The following is a 22,557-nucleotide window of genomic DNA, read 5'->3' as shown; positions in this document are numbered from 1 at the left end:
CAGGGTCCGGGGACCCCCAGGGGTCCTTGAGGGAGTTCCAGGGGGTCCCCAGCTAGATGATAGTTAGGAAACAAAATGGACTCCAATGGGACTGTAACTTGTGAAAGTGTACAAACAAATGAGACAAATGGTTCCATTTGTACAATCTCAGAGTTACATTAATATGTCAACCTGGGGTCCTTGAAATTAAAATGGGTGAGAATCACTGCTAGAGCCATGAAGATCTTCTCTTATGGGGGTCCCTGGCAAATCTTTTCCAATAGGGGTCCGCAGGCTGATAAGTGTCACATAGGGGGTCCTTGATATGAAAAACTTTTGAGAACCGAACCACTGGCTTAGATGGGCTCTCAAGCGTAAGAATTATGAGTTACTAATACATGTAATCCAACCTATACAATACAAAATATCCAACAATCATCCGAACAAACTTGGATCGAGTCAGTTGTACTGACAGTACAACATCTAACAAAAAAAACAATTATTTATTCCGCCGACAGTCATTCAAAAAAGAAAAACATGGTAATAGAATGTTCCGACATGTTTGAGTTTATGAAGATAGTGGAGCTACACACGACGAGTGGGGGGATAAAGTTGCCTTTGTTTGGGGATAGCCTTGCCACCACCACAGTATAACTTTCACCACCAGTACACCATGTTCCCTCAATGCCACAGGGCCTTCGCTCCAAAGAAACCCCCAGCAAACATGTCAGCATTTTTCACTCTAATTAGCAGCAGAGAAGCTGGGCTGACTGGGAGCGGGGTCAAACTGATAGATGAATGACTCTCTACTTTGTACCATGTGGAGCCTGGGGAATTCCACTAGTTTATTGCACTGTAAGTAATATTGCTCAGTAGTGTTGCTGCTGCTAATGTCTCCGAAGAGTGTTACAAAATACAAATAGCACCAAACACTGGGGATCTGTAATGGGTCCATTTGGTGCCATTTGTACACGCTATGGTGTGTTAAATGATTTTCTTTCTGCGTAGGAGAAAAAGCTAGGCTGGCTGGCTGTTGACAACCATCTGCAGCTTAATATTATTGGTCCACCATGTACTTTGTAGTTGCTTTACAGCAGTGATTCTCAAAGTGGGGTCCAGGCAGGGACTTGAGGGGGTTCCAAACCAAATGGACCTTTACAGGGTCTGTAACTCTAACAGTGAAAGTTTTGGGGGTCCTTGAATATTAAAAATAAAAAGGTTTGAGAACACTTTAACACTTTTCACATAAAGGTAAATTTTGTTATTCAGCATTTGAGCCAAGGTCGGACCACCATTTGATGACATTTAGCCTCTCAGACCCAAAACTAAAGAATATTTGGTTGTCATTGAATACGATGATTTTGTCCACAATTCCATGCTGTATTGATGTTGGTACCATTACGAGAGATAACAGGCAAACGTTGATCAAAATAACAATTCTTCTACATTCTCTAATTGTATAGACTTCTTGTAAATTAAGTAATGTAGATGTTTATCAATAATCTTACTCTTAAAAGTGTAAAATGAAAACATTCCATTTGGTTTCATGTTACGCTCTCAAGAGTTAAAGATCTATATTGGTTACCAACTGTCCCTCCATCATTTAGCTGCATGGGGACCACCTGGAATCCCCTCAAGGACCACTGGTTGAGAACTACTGTTTTAGAGGCTGCTGGTGCTATAGTGAAGGTGCATGTCTGCCTTAGGGCCGATTCATACTCCTGTTTCGGCGCTGTAGTGCCGAAATGATTTCGGCTCGTCAGAAAATTTCAGTAGCACCGAAGAGCCGACTTTAGGACGGTACCCGCCCCCCCGAACCTCAAATGACGTCAAATTGTAGGCTCTACAGCGCCAAACCGACTTTTATTCGGCTCTAAAATAGGAGTATGAATCGACCCTTACTGACCGACTGGACTGGACTGACTTACTGTTGTTGGACTTGAGGTCTCGGTGGATGACCGGCACGATGGCCTCGCTGTGCAGGTAGAGCATGCCGCGGGCGATCTGCACGGCCCAGTTGACCAGCACCTGGGGCGCGATGCGCCGGCCAGCCAGCGCCCGGCTCAGGGCGCCGCCCGACGCGTACTCCATGATCAGGCACAGGTTGGGCTCCTGCAGGCACACGCCCATGAGGGCGATGATGTTGGGGTGCGTGAGCATGGCGAAGAGGCGCGCCTCCTGCCGCACGTTCTGCGCCGTCACGGAGATGTCCTCGTCGGGGTCCTGGCGCGCCGCCTTCACCGCCACCAGGCCGCCGCGCCATGTGCCGCGGTACACCTTGCCGAAGCCGCCCACGCCGATCACCTCCTCCAGGCTCAGCTCGCGGAAGTCCACGGCCTCAGGCTCGAACCTGTTGTCGACCACCGCGTCCACCACATGCACCACTGGGCAGCAGCTGCCGCCGTGCCCGCCCACACCGGGCAGCTTCCCGTAGCCGTTGGGTGGCTTAAAGGAGCCATAGTTGGAGGGGAAGATGCCCACCTTGTTGTTGACCTTGCCCGCCCACCAGCCGTCGTCGCCAGAGATCTCCGAGTCTAGGGAGAGCACCTCCACCAGGTCGCCCTTGCGCAGCGTGAGCTCGTCTTTGCAGGACGCCTCATAGTCGAAGAGGGCCGTCCACACAGGGTTGGTGAAATTCCCTCCCTTCTGAGACTGTTCCAAGTTCTTCCAGTTTGATAGCGGACTGTGGCTGAATATCTTCTTCAGTGGCTCCATGGAGCCTCAACGATAAGCAGACGTTCTGACCGCGTTTGATACTTCTGTACCCCGCGGGTTTGAAAATAATAAAGTACAGAAGAGTACTCTATTATTGCGTCTCTCCCCCTTTCCTGTCTTTCTTGTTGTTGGTGCATCAGGGACCAGTGAAGTGTGTTCAAAACTTCAAATAAAGCTTGAGCAACAAGTAGGCAGTAGTAAGTAGAGGCGATTCAATGGCCACTGGATAACAAGTGTCTTTCATGCGTCTCCACCTCGAGTGCGCGGGTCTCCATGTGAAACAACAGCCATCGTCAGACAAACGGAGGTGATTTGTGTGATAGCCAGGCCGTCTGTCAGACCTCAGAAAGGCAGAATTGTCTTCTTGCTGAATAAGTTTCTATTTGTTTGATGTGGTGTGGTCTGTGGTGGTGTTTCCCCCATGAACACATGCTTTGAGCGCATTATCAATTGTGTTGTTGGCCCATAGTACTACTACTTGTGAGAAACAGCCACATCATTAATTCATATACACTCGTATATGGACCTGAGTCCGCTAATAAAGTTTGAATTGAATTGACTTGATTTGGATACGTATTCCCTAAATTTGAAAGAAGCTAATATTTCAATTATATATATAAAAAAAATGCTATAGGCCTAAAAACATTTTAAACAAAGCATTTTTTAATGCTTGCTGTGCAGTGTTTAGTAGTAAACCCACAGCATGAAGGCTCCAACAACTGCATTTAACTGCTTTCCATTTGGAGAGGTCTATAGGCTATTTGTAGCCATAAGTGCAGTCAGTGACCACCAGAAGCAAAGCAGGAAACAACCGAGAAGTGGAGAAGAATAGCAGGAAAAGGAGCATTGAGTCCTGCTCGATCCGATCCCGTGTTCTCTCTCTCTCTCTCTCTCTCTCTCCCTCTCCCTCTCTGCAAAGTTTACAACAACCAACTGACCAACTCAGACCCGTCCGTCGTATTAACGGCTGGGTTTTTTTTTAACACAAACTCTGTTGTTGTTGTTGTTGTGCTGCTCGGGCGCAAAGAAGTAATAATCCTGCATCCATTTGCGTCAAAGTATCCATATTTATCACGGTTTTCTTTTGTTGTTGGGAACTTTGTGTCACCAATCAAGACACTTTGTATCACCCGAGTTAGACAGTTAACAGGAAGAGTAGTGTAGGTTCAAACCTTCTTCTTGCAGTCTAGACTCTCCACAAACACAGACAGACAGCAACACCAAATAAATAAACGCTGTCGTTTCCCTCAGCCGTAAAACTTTTCGGACAACAAACTTGTTATTGCTGTATATAAATCCACCATAGGCCGATGTACTCCATCATAATCATCTTCCTCACTCTGGTGTTGTAACATTCACTCCGTCCGGATCTCTCTTCTCGCACCACTCTACGTCTATGCAGGGTTGCCAGATTGCGAAACAGGGTCTCTGATAACAAGCCCAAAAGAAAAGCCTGAACAGGCTATTTTCCAAAACTTATTGGGGAAAGAAGTGACCGTTTGTTAATATACAACTTCAATCAATCAAACAGGGTCTATGCACACAAACCCAAAAGAAGCCTGACTAAGATATTTGAAAAAGAAATATGACAAAATGTGGAATATTATTTGAAACATTTTCGCACAAAATGTTTTTAGATGTAGGGTCCTTAGTTGGACAAAATTATACACTAATCTGGAGGTCCTTGACTTGAAATGTGTGAGAATCACTGGTGTTTAATGACATTACGAAACAAACAAGCTCAAATAAACAACTACACTTTAGAAACAAGCCCAAAGAAATAACTGGCACTATACTTTAGAAACAAGCCCAAATAAACAACTACAACTACACAAAAACAGTAACCCGCAACAGCAACTTTACAGAAAAACAAGCCCAAGGTCGGTTATAATAAGCAGACATGGCAACACTGTGTCTATGCTTACAGTCAGTGGAGAGGGTGGGGTTTGACAACTTTTCTTTTTTTGTAGATACTAGATCCTATAGCCCAGAGGGACAGCCAGTCAATTACACTTGTAATTGGATGTTTGGTTGTCCAGGCAACGTGCTCAATTGACAGCACAGCACCAAGTGGTTTTCAACCAGTGGTTCGGGGACCACCAGTGGTTCGGGGACCACCAGTGGTTCGGGGACCACCAGTGGTCCTTGAGGGGATTCCAGGTGGTCCCCAGCTAAATGAGGGGGACCACTCTTGAGAGTGTAAAATGAAACCAAATGGACCCTTATGGGTCCAATTCAATTTTACACTCTCAAGAAAGAGTTAAAATTATTGTTAAACATATGCCTAAATTAATTTACTAGAAGTCTACATAATTAGAGAATGTAGAATAATTGTTATTTTGATCAATGTTTGCCTGTTATCTCTCCTATTGGTACCAACATAATCCAAGACAACAAAATATTCTTTAGTCAGTCTGAGAGGCTAAATGTCATCAAACGGTGGTCCAAACCGTCCATGGCTCAAATGCTGAATAAATAATGGACCTATATGAAAAAGGTAGAAAACCACTGGTGTAGCCCATTGAACATAAAAATGCGAGGCTATGTGAATGAACTAGGGGGAGTTCCAGGGGGGTTACCAGCTAAATGATAGTTAGGAGACAAATCGACGTTTATGGATCTCTAACTGTGAAAGTGTACAAATTTGTACACTCTCATAGTTAAATTAACATTGATTTTTATAAAATAAACTGGGTTCCCAGAGGGAAATTCCATTAAATAGGGGTCCAAACTCCGAAGCCTAATGCATGTCAAACTGGGGGTCCTTGAAATTAAAATGGTTGGAAAATCACTGCTAGAGCATAGATAAATCTTATGGGGGTCCACTGGCATTTCTTTTCAAATGGGGATCCGCGGGCTAATAAAGTGTCAATTTGGGGGTCCTTGACATGTAAAGGTTTGAGAACCACTAAAGTAGCCTACACAGCAGCAAAATTATGTTTGTTTAGACATAGCCTACACCTACTTGTTTTTCGAAATCACATTATTATTCATAACCTTCTCAACATATTCTCTACGAAATCTTTGTTTGCTGATGTAGCTCTCAATCAACCCCAATGTTTAATAGCTTTATTAAAATTAAACAACTTAACAGCTAAAAAAGAAGAAGAAGAAAAAAACAGTGGGTTAACCCGTTAACCCAGTAGCCAATCACAGCGTGACCCCTCCGATCAATGGGATCTGTACTTTTCCCAACAGGAAAAGAAAAAAGAATCAGATGTGGTGGATGAGACAGGAGCCTGTCGTAAACTTAGTACATAGATCTACTCAAGTACTGTATTTAATCTACTTATCCTACCTAGGTACAATTTTGAGCTATTTTTAAGTTTCTTCAGTATTTACAATTTTCAATAGTTCTACTACACTACATCTCAGAGGAGAATATTGCACTTTAAGTTTGGCTACTTATTTCTCGAATTGGATTATTACAAAACACACATTAATCACTTATGTTTACACAAACACTCAAAACTGGCCATTCATTGTCAATGGCTGCCATTGACAATGAATGGCCTATTGTCCTATTAACAAAATAAATAACAACAAAAGGAATGGCATCCAATGTTGTTAATAGGACAATGTCAACCCTCAAAGCTGGACATAGAAGGGGCTAGTGCCCTTCAAAAAAAGGAGAGAGAGAGAGAGAGAAAGAAAGTGCAAGGGGTCCAGCACTTCATGGGGGGGGGGGTGGTCCACCTTTGCCCGGTGGCTGCTGTGTGGAAACAGTGTGCTTCCTTTCTGCCAGCTCTTTGACGCTCCCCTCCTTCCCCAAAAAATAGCCCATCATATTTGTTTGGTCAAACGCCCAGCGTCTACTCTAGAGTCAACCACCTCCACCCGAACCCACCCTCCCACCCACCCAGCCAGCATGCTGCTGAGTCATCGCTTGTGCAGGAAGGATGCAGTTGTTTTTGGTGGCCCCAGTTTGGGGGGGGGAGAGACTATAACAGAGCTCAGAGGCTGCTGCTGCTTTTAACGCTGCACACACACACACACACACACACACACACACACAGAGGAGAGGAAGGGGCCTGGGTGTGTGTGTGCACTGAACACTCATGAGAGCAATGTGTGTGTGGCCGGGCCCAGTCTGTGTATTTACACTACAGCAGGGGTGGGCAACTTTGACGATGGAGAGGACTACTATATTTCCACACTCACTCCAGAAGGCCACTATATATTTCCACACTCACTCCTGAGGGCCACTATAGTTCCACACTCACTCCAGAGGGCCACTATATTTCCACACTCGCTCCAGAGGGCTACTATAGTTCCACACTCACTCCAGAGGGCCACCATATTTCCACACTCGCTCCAGAGGGCCACTATAGTTCCACACTCGCTCCAGAGGATCACTATATATTTCCACTCACTCGAGGGCCACTGTATTTCCACACTCACTCCAGAGGGCCACTATAGTTCCACACTCACTCCAGAGGGCCACAATATTTCCACATTGCATATTTCTGTCATAGCAAAAGTAGCTAATCTGAACAAGCTCAAAACGTGTCACACTGAGACACATTTTGAGCTTGTAAACGAAAATACATTGCATGGATGCAACTGGGACGTATCCTCAGTGATGTATCCCAAGGTCATCGGGATTTCGGGTCACGCGAACATCATACCCCTCACTCTGGCATTGTAGATCAGCTAGTTTAGCTAATATTTGAATTGAAATGTTTTTTTGATTGGAAAAGTTTCCTTTTAATTGAATTTCAAATGCATTTAGTTAGTTAACTTTATGAACTAAATACAAATACAATGGACATAAAAAAGAGACAATTCTAATACTAGTCATTCAGCTAATATGGACTGAAAAAAGAGAGTCATGTTTGGAATTGTAACCGCTGAACTAAATAATCAGTATTCGGCCATTAACCTGCGGGCTGCATCAAGTGAAGGTGGGGGCGGCATGTGGCCCCCAGTTGCCCATGTATGTTTATTTTACAGGACAGTTGTGTACGTTGGGTCAGTGGGCTCATACAGGGCTATCTCTGGAACTGTTAACAGTCTACTTTCAAAGTCAAAGTCGTACGATTTGTCACACGTTACCGCAGTGAAATTTGTTCTCCGCATTTGACCCATCTTTTGGAGCTGTGAGCCGCAGCCAAGAAGTGGTGAGCTGCAGCTGTGCCGCGCTCGGGAATCATTTGATTAGTTGATTTGACCCCCCAATCTAACCCATTGATGCCGAGTGCCAAGCAGGGAGGCATTGGGTCCCATTTTTAGTCTTTGGTATGACCCGGCCGGGGATCGAAACCCGACCTCCCAGTTTCTGGGCGGACACTCTAACCATAAGGCCACTGACTGGTGAGAGAGGCTCTTCCCAGACTTGTACCATCTTGTGCTTTATCTGATTTGCTTACCCATATAACCGACTAGTGGCAGGTCTAGGACAGGTGAAAAGGCATCCAGCATAACCAGGCCCTTGTGTGAGTGTGTGTGACGCATGACGTTGTTATGAGTCACAGGCAGTATTATCTATCAACAGTATATTGTGTGCATCCTTCATAAACTTCCCCCAGAAGAACTGCAAAAAAAAGCAACATATAACATGAAACGTAGAAGGCAGCCAGGTGTAGCCAACAACAAACGATGCGTTTCACCCACTGCAGCGAAACCATCAGGTGAGGTCTTTCTTGCGCAACGTTAAGTTCTTCCAATGCCACAGCTAGGATCAGGCTTGTTGCCAGTTTCACTATAGCCTCTGAAAACAAACAAATGTTAAGTGAAACGTGTGCATTAGAGACCTGCGGGTGAGCTTTTTTGTCATCCAAATCCGTGTGTGCATATTTATAATCCACCCGCATTAATCTATTATTCAAATTCATAGATCCTGATTGCGAGGTTTTTCCGAGATTGTGTGCGTTTTAAAAGTTATAAGCCGATAGATGGCATTAATTTATTCCCTGCATTATTTCACCCGCGGACCGCGGTTAATCCAATATTAATTTATAATATACTCTAATGACCCAAATCCATCCTAAACTGTGGTTAACCGCAGCAACCGCGGCTAAATCCACAATCCGCAGGTCTCTAGTGTGGGCATTGTCACAGATCATACATTAAGCACAGTGAGAATCATGTCAACACGCTCGTCTCGTCTACGAGAAGCAGAAACAATAACGGCGTCGTGGGTTTTTTGGACTGTCTTTTTTAATTGAAATCGGAACTTTATCTCACCCATACAAAATAAAAAGAATGTTAAAAGTTTTACAATACAGTGTCAATTTCAACTGCCCTACATTTCATATCACAACAGACATTACATGTGGGGGGGGGGGGAATCTCTCTTGCTTTTCTTCAATGCATACATTTAAAACAATCTAAACCAAAGGGTCAGGTTGGGACAAAACAGACCACACCAATGCAACTCATTGAAACTCAATGAGTTGCATTGGTGTGTTTTACCTTAAAAACGTTTTTTTCCCAACCCGACCCTTTGGTGTGGTTTAGGCTTTAAAGAGAGAGGGGGAAAGAATATATAGAAAAATCATGAGACATTTATTCAAAATAGTGGGGTGGGGGGGGTGGCCTAAATAGGCCAAGAAGCTTACAAATTATAATGGACCGACCGGGGCAGATGCTTAGGGGGGGGGGGGGGGGGGGGGAGGTTACACAACTTTAAAAACAAAGTTCTGGTCCAAAGGTCACATCGTGTGTTCGGACAGGTATGGCCTTTTTTTAACAAAAGGGACTCACCTTGGCAATACAAATAACAGTTCTTCTAAATGTGAGTGAGAGAGCAGCTATGTGTTTTAACCGACAGCTTTACAATGAACAAAAACATAATTACCTGGTTCATCTGCATGCTCGCTAATGTGGTTTGTCTTATGAGGATTCATTTGTAAAAATAAAACGTTAAATTTAAATGTAAAGTAATTCACAAACGGTGCTGTTGCCTAACCTATAGTAAAAATATGATATAACACCTGCTTCCTTTACACATGTCACAGCCTATACAATTTATACCAGAAAGCTGCGACAAAGCCAGGAAGTAAGACTGATCGATAATCTGCACAACAGTACTTTGAAAGCAAAGATTCATACACTGATTTTCTTTTCCGGAGACGATGACGTACTGTTCCCTTCAGCTTCAAGTGACGACCACTTTCATATAAATACTTCATAAGCCATTGAAGCCGTGAAACTCATCTTGAGACGTTTTCCGTTGCATGATCGAAGAAGGCTATAAAAGGCTTAAACTATCATGAATTCATACCAACCTGAGGGTTTGAGTGTCGAGGTGTGTGATATGCATCTTTCAACAACCATGAATGTCCATTATTATACTGACAAAACGAGAGAGAGAGAAACCAATGTGCAAAGCAGAAACCTACAAGTTAAACACAAAAAAACCCTATTCCTTTCTGGGGGTGTGTGGGTGGTGGCAACTTTGTGAGAAAAAACACTGACGAATCCCGTTTTGTTTGTAGTCCAAATTGAATGACTGACAACTTTTAAAAAAACACCCCCGGTTGGATTCTTTCTTTGCTCTAGCATAAAATAAGGAGTTCTGTTCTTTTTTTTTCTTTTTAAAAATAAAAAGGGAAAATTAAAACACATAACATGATACAAGCAGTTCTAACATCATCATCATCATCATCATCCGTGGCAGCATGTCGTTATACTGCCTGCCTGGTGTGTCTGTGGGGCTCCTCTGTCAACGTGGGCTGTTAATCAAAAGTCTTTCCCTATCCCCCAACGCAGAGCAGCAGCCCACCTTAAGAGCAACTTAAGAAAAAAGGAAAATAAAAAAGGTAAAAGAGACGTGCTTGGTGGTGGTGGGAGCTAAGAGTCATAGTCCTCGTCGTCGTCATCCTCCTCGTCTTTGTGCGGCGCGGTGGTGGGAGGCGGCGGCGGGACGCCCATCATGGAGGGGTGAGGGGCGAAGGAAGTCAGAGGGGGCATGGCGGCGATGCCCCCGTCGCTCTGGGCCTGTGGCGGGGGGTCGCCATCGGGCACCATGTTGCCTATGTGTGGGTACGACGCCGGGTACTGGGAGGGCACCTTGTCCGGGCTGTGGGTGACAAGAGAGCAGAGAGAGGTGGATCACATTCACACAGTTCCAAGTGTGTTTGTGATGGATTCATGATCATTCTCCACCAGGCCGGGGCAGAGAATCTTGTACATAGACACACACACACACACACACGGCGGGGCTTTTCAGAGTAAAATCTGCCTCATCTGCTGGGAACTCTCGAACGCCTTTATTCTGAAAAATTCCCGGGCAAAAGTAAAAGTGTTAAAAATGTACCCAAGTAGAACATCAAGCAGGTCTCAGGTGGTTAGTTATGTGAAGTCTACATGCATTCCCTCCAGTGTTGATTTCGTCGACTAATACTATGATGAAAAAGGTTTGTCGACTACCTTTTTTTCACTGACGAAAACTAAATGGAAACTACATGAAAACTAAGCTCTGATGTTAGGAAGGGACTAGTCGACAAAAGATCCAGTATAAGTTAACCCATTCTGACCGGGCACCCATTTTGGTGTTAGCATCATGTTATGCTTTACCTATTGAAAAATAGCAGATCTACAAGCTCATATCGCGCCACCGAGTGGCACGATACGAGCTTGTAGGTCTGCTATTTTTGAAAAATTCGAAGAACGACTGACATTTTTAGAATCTGATCTCAGGTCAGAATGGGTTCATCAGACCAGTGTGTGTCCAGTGGAAACCTCGTATGAATCTGATCTCAGGTCAGAATGGGTTAACACAGCCAGTGCGGGAATCCCAACGGTCCGGTGCAGGACACGTAGCGCATGTTTTTATTGATTACTTTCAATGGCCTTTGTACACACCCGGACAATACATCAAGCAGTCCTGATTCACCGCACAGCCCTCGTGATAAAAAATAAATAAAACACCGTCCCTCGGCGAGCCGAGTTGGAACGATACACAGCGACAGACACGTACATAGATGGATAAATAATGACAACGCGTCTTTGCATCCTATCCGCCATCATCATAATCTTCATAAAAAATAAACAAAACAGTAGTAACGTAGCCCCGATATGTTCCCATATGCTCATTCTTTAGCGCATACAAAAGCCAATTACCGACGAAAGGTAAATGGGATCAATGTGTACTTTTCCCTCGTAAAAGTAGACATTCAGGGCTTTCATTCGGTGTATAGAAATTAGAATGTATAGGATTTTTTTGTGTTTAACTGCCTGTCAACGTCTGACATAAAACAGCTCCTAACTCGGCTTTCTGTTCAAGAAGAGCCCGCTACTACAAAAGCAGGTGTTACATAAAAGGTAATTATCTCCAGAATGGAAGATGGTAAAATATTTTTTTAAATCAACACTGATTCCCACCTGTGGAACCTGTTCGCTGCCTGCAGGTTTGTGCTCGACTGCGATCCGTCCTCCTCCTCTTCTGTCTCACTGTCTTCGGAGTCGTCCTGTTTCCACGGCAACAAGGACAACAGTGAGAAACGAGCAACAAGTATCAGAGCTGTTGTGTTATCACACACACACACTTTCTTCCCCGGTACCACGCCAATTTAATGACATTGTGCGTGCACGGGACGAGCAAGCTATAAGCTCCCAACACACGTTGAGAGCTTGCAGATCTGCCGTTTTCAAAACAATTGCAATACATTTTGATAACTGAAGTGGGACTTTCTGCATAATGAGTAGTTTTACTTTTGGTACTTTTAAAGTACAATTTGACTCCAATACTTTCATTCTATATTGTGGTATTGGTAAGTTTTACTTAAGTTAAAAATGTTAAGTACTTCTACTTCCACCACACGCACCTCTTGCTCCGACTCTGTGCCTGATTGCTTCTTGTCCTTGCCTTTGGAGCCCGCTCCTCCGTTCTTGCGACCACTCCCTGGCTTTCTACCTCTGGGGACAAGAGTATGACAACACAATAAGTCAGTGGTCCTTGAGGGGGTTCCAGGTGGTCCCCATGCAGCGAAATGATGGAGAGTTGGTAACCAAATGGACCCTTTATAGATCTTTAACTCTTGAGCGTAAAATTAAACCAAATGGACCCGTATGGGTCCATTTGGGTTATATGTTATATGATTCTCCATTACATAATTTACAACTTACAAGAATTCTAGAAAATTTGAAGAATTGTTATTTTTATCAACGTTTGCCTGTTCTCGCTCCTAGGGCACCACATCAGTCAATAAAGCATGGAATTGTGGACTAAATCTTATCCAACGATAACAGAATATTCTTTAGTTTTGGGTCTGGGAGGCTAAATGTCATCAAATGGTGGTTCCGTGGCTCAAATGCTGAATGAATAATGGGCCTTGATAAGAAAAGTGAAATAAATGAAATAAAAAAACGAGCATTCCGACTGTGGCTGTGTTTTAGGGAAGTCTATACACACATGAACCACCGATCCGGCATGTCTTAAACGATAATGTTATTGCTCATTAGACGACTAGTGCCATATTCTTTCTGCTGAGCAGGCCTCGGTGGAGTCAGCTAAAGTTAACTTTTCTTTTCCATTATAGCTGATGGTTTTGTCAAGGTAATTGTTTATAATTACACTTTCTAACATTGTTTATGCGGTTTATGATTTCCTGGCTTAACCCATAAAACCCATGAAAGCAATTGTGTCATTTTAACCACTTTAACCATTCCATTAAACTTTAAAGCTATTCAAAAATAGCAGATACACATGAGCGTGTAGTGCTTACAAATCTTTATCAAAGTATATATTTTTTTAAAGTAAACATTTTTTAACTAAAAGCTTTGCTCCTGGGGGGGGGGGGGACGACGACCAAATAAAGGTGTGTTGTTCCTTGGCATTATGCACCTGCGTGGGGCCTTCTCTGCTGCTCCTGCCTCTGCGTGGTTCTCCTCTCCCTCTCCCTGCATGTCCGGCACCGTCGCTACCAACTCCTTCAGAAAGTCAAACTGCTGTTCCAGCTCTATACATTGCTTCCTGCAATGAAAGGTGTAAAGTTGTAAACACACACACACACACACACACACACGCATTACTGTGCCATATCTTTTGGACACTTTCTGAGTGTGCTAATTAATGTATATTCCTATTTTGCTGCACACAAAATCATGAAGTGCCCAAAATACTCCTAACCACTTACAAAGCACTAAACAACCTGGCTCCCCCATACCTCTGCTCTCCTCAAACGTCATGTTGCCCATGTTACCATTTTCTCAGACTGAGTACAAGTAGTTAATTTTTTGTACTCGCCGATGCTGAGTACCGAGTACTTTATTTTGGTCGAGTAACCACCTATTACCCCCTTTTTCTCATAGATGCAGATGGATCTCCAATCTAAACTTGTCAGTTGTCTTGTCATTTATGCTTGTAGATCAGCAGTTTTTGGCAATTTGCTGCGGTGTTGGGTCAGACTTGCTCCCGTTGCATTAATTCAGCCAAGTGTCAATTGGATGTTTTGGTACTCGGGTCAAAGTATGTGGGCCGATTCTGAGTACGAGTACTTGAGGGTGGTATCGGCCCGACTCGAGTAACCGTTCCGATACCAGTATGGGTATCGGAAAACAACTCTATAATAAAGTTGTTTTTATTTTTGTTGCTTCCTCTTGCCCCCATGTAATGAGTCTTTGGGTACAATATAAGTTTGAGATATTATCATTATCTGGCTAAAGGTGTTAACTTAACACTCCGATTGCCCAGGATTATTTAATCCATTAAGTCATAGCGCCCAAGCGATTTATAGCAACGGAGCACTTTTACCGACGTTATACCGCATGTGGCTAGAGCAGCTAAATGTAGCCAAAACACTAACGGCGATCGACAACAACAATGATTAAATCTAACGCGACTAGCGACTGGACAGCGGGGGGCTGTCTAACACAGGATCTTTTCTTAGAATTGGACGGGTTGATTTAGATCGCGAGTTATTAAAGTTTTAAGATTTTCGTTAAACAAGGGGGGAACATTTTCGATGACGTCCCACTTTTGTGCAACATGGAGGATTGCGCAACAGGCGGATCCTAGGCTGTGGAGCGGTGCGATCGGTTTTCATATCAATAAACTTCGTCTTTTGGATAAAACTTCGTCCTGGGCACTGGGTGTTACTAATAGAAAGGATGGTGAACTTCGTCCTGGGCGATTGGGGTGTTGAGGAATGGCACTGTGTGTGCAATTTGGCAAGTGTGCAACTGTTTGAGCAAAAACTCAGGCTTATTAAAAGGTGATACACACTCCAAAAGACAGACAGACTTACAGGTGTGATGTTGTCATTGTCTTAGCATTCCGAGACTGTGTGACATGACAGGCCTTGGTGAGGAGAGAATCCAGGAAGAGTTCCAGTGCTCGTGCTTCAGTTTAAATTAAGGATAATAATGGTATTTTTTCAAACTGCTAATAAAAGTATTGATTCAATCAATCAAAACTTTACGGGGGTCCCGAGTGGGGCTAGGGGAAAGTACGCTTAGATTGAAAATATCAGAATAGATAAATACATCTACGAGAGTCTAAATATTAAGCTAGTACCACTGCAAAAAAATAAAGAGAGACCCATCATCGAAAAGTGCAATAATAATACAAATAATAATAATATAAACCTCATACTCTACAATATGCTGTCCTGCTACTGGCCTAAAAACACAATAATACCAACGTTTTATCAGACACTGTTGCATCAGTGAAGATATGTATGAGAACAGTATCACAAACAAGACTCACTGGAGCTTTAAAATCGTTTTAAGATGTGAAGGATACATATGATGACAGGTACAGCAGCAGCCACTTTTCCTATTTCTTCATCGGTCTGCATAATTTTCTTAATCCTTGCCTGTAATGAGAAACATTTTAGAGAGACAGACACAACCAACAATCTGTGTGTGTGTGTGTGTGTGTGTGAGAGAGAGAGAGTGTGTGTATATATATATAAAGTAAACAGGCCATAACTAACTGAGTGTATAGCTTATTGCAATGCATGCAACACAACTGGTTGCAATACAAGTGTATCAGTGTGACTGTAGCACAACACTGATTTATTGCATTGCCACAAAAGGTCATGTTAGTCAGTGTATATGTCAGTGCAACTGACAGCTCAACACCAGGCTAACCAGCTAACGTGCACTTTCACTTAATAGCTCCAATTAACTTGCTTAAAACAATATATCGACTAACCGTATCGGTTCACAAAATCCCGACACAAGCTCATGTTTCATGACTGGTGTTGGCTGTCACACTGAAAGGCATCAGTCATTAATTTAACATGCATAATAAATAATACCTCTGGACCAGTTAGCATGCTAGGCTAACTCCCACTCATGGGAGAGAGCAGCAGCCAGCTAGCCCATTAGCTTGCTAGCATCAGTGATTGATGTGTGAGCAGCAAACTGTTAACACTCACCGGAGGGAACCTGGCGTTGTATTTCTTCTTCTTGCTGGGCATTGTTACGTCACCCCGGGCGGCTAACTTTAAAATAATAATAATAAACAAAGTCTCCTTCACAACAAGTCGCCTCCACCAGCACCACGCACACAACAACAGCACAGATATTAGCTGCAAATGCTAAGCTAAGCTAGCTCCTTAGCTTAGTGCCTGCGTCGTCAAACGTCACTCTTCTCGCGCCCCTCCCTCCTCCTCGGCGTTACGCGGACATCGGTGACCCGTCGATATCTGTTACGTTCGGGGTCGCTGTTTTTAATTGATTTAAAGACCGATTTTTAACCATATGGATATGGGATCCTATTTTATCACTGGAAAGATTTGCCTCCAGGATGGAACCTACTAACCTAGGTAGGTCATTTAATATTTTCTTGTGATAATATTGTCACCCACTTTAACTGAGAGGCCGTCTGCCTTGCTGAGGGTTAAAGAGAATTGATTCAGTTTTACAGGTGTATAGTTTAATTGTTATCAGCGAGGTGCAGATTCTACCGAGTTCAGGGGGGGTTAATTGTGTTCCGTTCACCTCCACCATCTGTTCTCTCCCCTCCAGGTAGGAGGGTGCATCCAGCTCATTCTGATGTGCTATCAAAACCAATTGCTTTAGCTTATTAATCAGACAGTAGGCTATTCAGTATGGAGTGGTTTACGATGTCAAAAGACTTTTGGAGGTCCAGCTTGACCTCCATGGCGCAGTATTTGCCAGAATCCACCTCGTGTTTGATGTGATCTCTCAAATAGAGCGCCACAGTCTGTTTCAGAACGACAAGTGGCCCAGGAAATGATTCCCCGTTCATTTTCTCCATAGGCCTTTCAAAAAGTATTTATTTAAAGATGGTTACGCCATGGACAAAGCCAACTCGGATCGTGACAAATCATGACAATAAACACAATGTTTTTGGCCGATCAAATAATTTATAAGAAGAAAAACAAAACAAAGTGTTGTATCCTGCCTTTATTTTCTTCTTTATTATTTGATTATTATTAATTGATCGGCCCAAAATATTGTGTTTGTTGTCATGATTTGTCACGAACCGAGTTGGCTTTGTCCGTGCCACGTAAACGTCTTTAAAGATGGAGTGCCATTATTTTTCTTTCCACCCTAAAACATAATCATCCGGTCTTATTGTTATATAAGGAGGAAGATTTTTTGAAAAAAATCACACCCGTGTGAACTGAGTGGTGCAACTCCCCCCCCCCCCCCTCTAATCTCTCTCTCTCATTAGCAGGCAACAGTGCAGCACGTGCAGCACTATCTCTCTCTCTCTGTTTCTGGCACAACATCGCCCCTACTGGTACTAGTCATACTGGTGCTCATGGCCACATACATAGGTGAACACGGACATTGCTGTTCCTTGGAGTGGTTGCACCACTCAAAAAGTGTACAGTATTTGTTAAAATGTCGTTTTTATGTGGGCACCCCCACCAGTTCATTAAGTATGCCTGGTTTGCCTGGTGGGTGGTGATGGGTGGTGATCCACCTGTTTCTGAACTGCCCACAGCCCTCCTATGAGACACAGATGGATTAGGAAAAAATTGTGGTATTTTATTGAGGACCAATGAGGACATGAGGACCAATTATATGAAGATAGGTTGAAAAGTGGTGAAGTGGTCCTTTAACGTCCACACATGGCGTCATCATGTTAGGCTATATAGTTTTGTAAGGTGACAAACTTCGATAGGTTGCTGATAGCAGTGTAACACCCCGCTAGCAGCAGCCAGGCGGTCAGATCAATGGATTTTCATTGACTTGTTAATGTTGACATCAATGCAGATCTAGCTGTCAGGTAAGATGAGTCATGACGCATACATTAAAGCAGTGGTTTTCAACCCTTTTCATATCAAGTTCTATTATTTATTCAGCATTTGAGCCACGGACCACCATTTGATGACATTTAGCCTCTCAGACCAAAAACTAAAGAATATTTTGTTGTTGTTGGATAAGATTTTGTCCACAATTATACATGCTGTATTGATGTTGGTACCATTAGGAGAGCTCTCACCAACTTTCCATCATTTGGAGTGGGGACCACCTGGAACCTGCTGGACTCCAGTCCGGACCACTGGTTGAAAACCACTACTACCACTAGCTGGATTAATAATGTTCTCCGTCGCGACGACGAATGATTGCACTCATTTGTATTCAAGCATTGGCATAAATAGCCAATATAGATGGCTGTTATTTTAAGATTATAGAAGATTTGAAGTGGTTATATATACTAGCAAATATTATGTTCTGTTCAGAAGCATCTTCTTCTGAAGAATAGCTTATTAGTGTCGGAAATTTCATATAAATGCAAAGTTTAAAAACCTCAGTCTGGTTTCTTCATGGTTGGCAACTTGGCAGATGTTGTAGTAGAACATCATTCACACTGGGACACATTTAGGACCTGACCTGACCTTACTACAGATATATTTTCAGTAAGATTTTATTTGACATTAATCCATGATGGCCTGGGTGAGTCTGACGGGTTATAATAACTATAGGGCGGCGTGTGGGTGTGTGTGTGTGTGTGTGTGTGTGTGTGTGTGTGTGTGTGTGTGTGTGTGCGTGCGTGCGTGCGTGCGTGCGTGCGTGCGTGCGTGTGTGTGTGTGTGTGTGTGTGTGTGAGCTTTCACAAGAAAAAGAAACTGCGCTCTCTGTCTCTCTGTTAAACAACTACGTGTCGATAAAGTTGCAAACACAAGAGTCCGAATGAGTGTTGCCCTGTCTGCTTATTATAAGCGACTTTGGGCTTCTTTTTCTGTAAAGTTGTTTGATTGAAGAATGTATTAACAGTTTATAGAATTACAGTACATTTCAAGTACACCTCAATACAAAACTGTTAACTGTGGACGACACCATAAAGCAGTGATACTCAACCTCAGGCCCGCGGGCCACATCAGGCCCGCGGGACCATTATGACTGGCCCACCAATGAAAATCTAAAAAAAATAAGAAGAAAAATCTGGAAAATGAAATAAAAATAAATAAATCTGAATGAAGTTATCTTTAATTACATTATTATAAGTAATACTATTAGAGTTGTACTATTACTCGAACGAAAATAAAAGCTTGGGGGGGGGGGGGGGGGGAGAGATGCGGAAATGGTGGAAATGGAAATTGCGGAAATGCGGAAATGGAAATTGCGGAAATTGCTCTTCACTTATAGCTATCTATTTTCAGGTAGATTGTTTTATTTTACTCAGTCAGCCATATCACTACTCATTTTTTTTCATGAAAAAGGTCATAGCTTTCATTTTGCGAAAATAAAGCAATTGAAAGAGAGAAGTTATCAAGTATCATTAATGTCGTAATTTTATCTACTGGCCCCTGGCCCCTTGCCATTTTTGTAATGTGGCCCACAGGTAAATCTATTTGAGTATCCCTGCCATAAAGCTTTACACAGTGGGCCCTATTGTAAACAAGTGTAATTTACACTTACACATCATACATTGCTTGTTTCTAAAGTGTAGTTTGGGCTAATCATTGATTAATTATTGGGTTCTTCTCAAATATGTTCATTTCCAAATTCTCACTTTTAATTTGAGGAGAAACAAATTATACACGTTATAGTACCCTGACCGCACCCCTGTCTGAACATACAGTATTTTGTAATTGTGTCGTGTTGTTAAAGTGTTTTGAAAATCTTCCACATTTAATTTCAAGATTTTTTATCGACAATATTCTATCTTGTAGATTTGATAGAATTTTATATACCGTTAGTCTATTTTTGTCAGAGGGGGTGGAAAGCCTGGTGAGATGAGGTTAATTTGTTATAGACCTGGTTTGCTTATTTCTCTCTACCTGGCAACACTGGTGCGAATATGGACTAGTGGAGTGAGTGAGGATATTGTATTGTGAGGGTTTTAGTTCCAGCACGGAACGCCGCCTAAACTACTCTCATTGTCTACTGTCGGCTTGGTGTGTTGTGTAAGTGTACGTGCATGCAAGTGTAATACTGTTCGACTGTATAGCGTTTAAAACAAAGTGCGTATTATTATAGAAATGCATGCAAAAGTGAACGAATCAACTAACTATGGGAGCTAATGATGCTACAGTTAGCGTGTGGCTAGCTGTAGCTTTTCATTCAGTGTACAACGTTGATTGAGGAATAATTATATGGTCCTTGAGGGGCTTCCAAGTTCCGGGTGGTCTCCAGCTAAATGATGGAGAGTTGGTAACTAGAGTGGACCCTTATTGTAGATCTTTAACTCTCGAGAAATGAAAGGTTTCATTTTACTCTCAATAGTTAAATTATTGTTAAACATCCTCATTACTTAATTTACAAGAACTCTAGTCTACTAACTACACAAAGAATGTAGAATAATCTTTATTTTGATCAACGTTGGGAAAGGGGTCTAGTAAGAGGACTTTAAACCCAAGAAAGCCTATTTGTTTCTATTCACTTCGACAGCCAACCATGGAGGCCGAGGTGGTTCCAGAAGAAGAGAGGGTGTCGGAGAAGCCCAATGTTTTCACCGCAGACACCTATGCTGCGGAGGCCATGGCAGCAGACATGGACCCCTGGATTATCTTTGACTCACGGAGGACCCCCAGGGCAGAGTTTGACAGCTGGCTGGAGAGCAACATGCCATCAAAGGTAGGCATGGGACCATAATTAATCCTTCCCCAGGGGTCCTTGAGGCGGTTCCAGGGGTTCCCCAGATTATCTATAGTTAGGAACCAAATGGATCCTGTGGCTGTAACTCTGAGCTATTTTCAAAGTATAAAAAAAAGTTTGAAAACCGTTTTAATTTATCGTGTACATACAGTAGGATGAATTGGCTTTTGTTGAGCTGCAAATTAAATACCACTTGAAATCCTCTATACTTGATGAAGCGGACATTGTAAAGAACACATTTGTACGCTCTTATTTCACTCTACACAAATCAATTAGCCAAAAATAGCAGATCCACTGAAAAATAACTGGTTGCCGCCCGGTTGCAACGCAACGTTATTCTTTGCCACAATAACCGTGACGTGTAATTTTAATATCGATTGTCCCAAAACCCTCATATCACCACAGGTGTCTCGATTTGGAGACGAGGACGAGGGCCGGAGCCCTGTGGGGTGGATCGCCGTGCTGGGACCCGACCACTGCCCCAGCGACGGAGACGTGGACGGCCTCCAGGACAGCTGGGACGAGCTGCTGGCCAGTGGCCGGCCCGTCAACCACCAGACGGTCAAGGAGCTCGCCCTGAACCATGGCGTGCTCTCCGGCAAGTGGCTCATGATGCTGGACACGGGCTTCAAGGTGGACCACGCCTGGGAGTGCGTGGCCCGAGCAACGGCCGACGGCATGATCAAGACGTGCAAGGTGAGCCCCCACGACCCTGGGAACAGCAAGCACGTCATCTGCGCCTACAACGAGAACTTCACGGAGGAGGACCAGGTGGTGAGGCTGGACGCGGCCATCCGCGCCACGGGCGTCAAGTGCTCGCTCACGTACAAGCCCGACGTGTACACCTACCTGGGCATATACCGCAACAACCGTTGGAAGCTCTCGCCGACCATCTACGAGAGCAAGTTCGACCTGGAGTGCGTGCCCAGGCGCTCGCTCGTCACTAACAAAGTCACCAACATGGAAGTCACATAAGAGCGTGGTGCGCACAAAGAAGCGGCGAGAAAGTTCCTAGAGCAGGTATCTCTTGACGGAAGAGACACCTGCTCTAGGCAGCATCTTGGCACGACAGTGTTGTTGTACACATAGGAACCGTGAGAGCCAGAAGGTGCATCGTCTCAGCCCAGAGGAGGTGTAGATTAAAAAGGAGATCCACTTAAAATATAGTCACGTAATGCTGGGGGCTGTCCTTCAACTGATCATGACTGACATAGCTGTTGATTGTCAGGCATTGAAGATGGCCTACAAAATAATGTTTTTTTGTCTACATTTCTTAATGCCTATCGATATGTTCAGCTATTCCGTTAAAAACAAATGATCAATGCTTCTTCTTTCTTTATTGGACAATATGTCCGACACAAGAAATGTTTTCCAAAAAAGATTGTAAGGCAGGATATGTTTCTTCATAATGTATGAAGGTTTTTTTGTTTGCTTTACTTGAATGCTGTTTTTCTACAAAAAACAGTTTTGCAAAAATTGTATGTTTGTTCATAATGCATGACTTTTTCTTTTTTACTTGAATGCTGTTTTTTCTACAAAAAGATTGAATGTGTACTTTTGGCATACAAACCAAAAAGGTTTTGTTTCAAGTTTGTCTAATAATTCTGAGCGGTTTCTTAATGTTAAACAGTGGTTGTTTGAAATTACACTTAACGCTACCTACCCAACACTGGAGAACAAAACTCGCTTTAAGGAAACATGTTTAAGGCAGGCAATGTCTTTCTTTTACATTTTGTTTTGCTTTCTTTTTCCACAGCTGTTACTACAGAATTGCCAAATACAGATTAATTTTTGAAGTGTCTTATAACACGTGTTTTTATTGCTCAGTGTTAGCCTTTTTGTATTGTGACAAAACAATAACCACTTAACAAATAGGATTTGCATAGATAAGAA

General features: G+C 43.1%; 3 protein-coding genes across 4 annotated transcripts in view; 1 reads left to right on the top strand and 2 right to left on the bottom strand.

The window, feature by feature from the left end:
- LOC308335796 (mitogen-activated protein kinase kinase kinase 11) overlaps positions 1-4,027 on the bottom strand; it is a 66,078-nt gene extending 62,051 nt beyond the window's left edge. Inside the window, exon 1 of the mRNA XM_080792998.1 lies at positions 1,908-4,027. Coding sequence (XP_080649124.1) covers positions 1,908-2,694 — 787 coding nt within the window. The 5' untranslated portion in view covers positions 2,695-4,027. The remainder of the gene's footprint in view (positions 1-1,907) is intronic.
- Positions 4,028-9,076: 5,049 nt separating this feature from the next.
- On the bottom strand, positions 9,077-16,205 carry drap1 (DR1-associated protein 1 (negative cofactor 2 alpha)). Its single transcript, XM_080792498.1, has 7 exons — positions 16,023-16,205; positions 15,383-15,455; positions 14,886-14,979; positions 13,484-13,612; positions 12,465-12,555; positions 12,022-12,107; positions 9,077-10,717 (listed from the first exon to the last, which is right to left on the bottom strand). Exons 1-7 carry the CDS (start codon positions 16,062-16,064, stop codon positions 10,489-10,491), a joined length of 744 nt encoding a protein of 247 aa, XP_080648624.1. The 5' UTR covers positions 16,065-16,205; the 3' UTR covers positions 9,077-10,488.
- Positions 16,206-17,758: 1,553 nt separating this feature from the next.
- On the top strand, positions 17,759-22,465 carry cUnh11orf68 (chromosome Un C11orf68 homolog). 2 transcript variants are annotated; one of them, XM_080792494.1, is made up of 3 exons: positions 17,759-17,848; positions 20,458-20,643; positions 21,070-22,465. In XM_080792494.1, exons 2-3 carry the CDS (start codon positions 20,464-20,466, stop codon positions 21,637-21,639), a joined length of 750 nt encoding a protein of 249 aa, XP_080648620.1. In that variant the 5' UTR covers positions 17,759-17,848; positions 20,458-20,463; the 3' UTR covers positions 21,640-22,465. The 2 variants fall into 2 exon arrangements, with proteins under 2 accessions (XP_080648620.1, XP_080648619.1); XM_080792493.1 differs by lacking the exon at positions 17,759-17,848 and adding an exon at positions 19,862-19,973.
- Positions 22,466-22,557: the final 92 nt, after the last annotated feature.

The sequence above is a fragment of the Protomyctophum bolini genome (assembly GCF_963924005.1).
Source record: "Protomyctophum bolini genome assembly, chromosome: 20".
In the NCBI taxonomy this organism is placed as follows: domain Eukaryota; kingdom Metazoa; phylum Chordata; class Actinopteri; order Myctophiformes; family Myctophidae; genus Protomyctophum; species Protomyctophum bolini.
Note: the sequence above shows the minus strand (reverse complement) of the source record. Positions and strands in the feature narration are given on the sequence as shown.

What these genes read in the sequence shown, in the direction of transcription:
- cUnh11orf68 (XM_080792494.1), top strand. Translation starts at nt 20,464, where the DNA reads ATGGAGGCCGAGGTGGTTCCAGAAGAAGAGAGGGTGTCGGAGAAGCCC. An exon ending in AGAGCAACATGCCATCAAAG is followed by an intron (nt 20,644 to 21,069) that starts GTAGGCATGGGA and finishes ATATCACCACAG; the next exon opens with GTGTCTCGATTTGGAGACGA.
- drap1 (XM_080792498.1), bottom strand. Translation starts at nt 16,064, where the DNA reads ATGCCCAGCAAGAAGAAGAAATACAACGCCAGGTTCCCTCCG. An exon ending in ACAATGACAACATCACACCT is followed by an intron (nt 13,613 to 14,885) that starts GTAAGTCTGTCT and finishes CTTTCATTGCAG; the next exon opens with GAAGCAATGTATAGAGCTGG. An exon ending in GCACAGAGTCGGAGCAAGAG is followed by an intron (nt 12,108 to 12,464) that starts GTGCGTGTGGTG and finishes CCGTGGAAACAG; the next exon opens with GACGACTCCGAAGACAGTGA.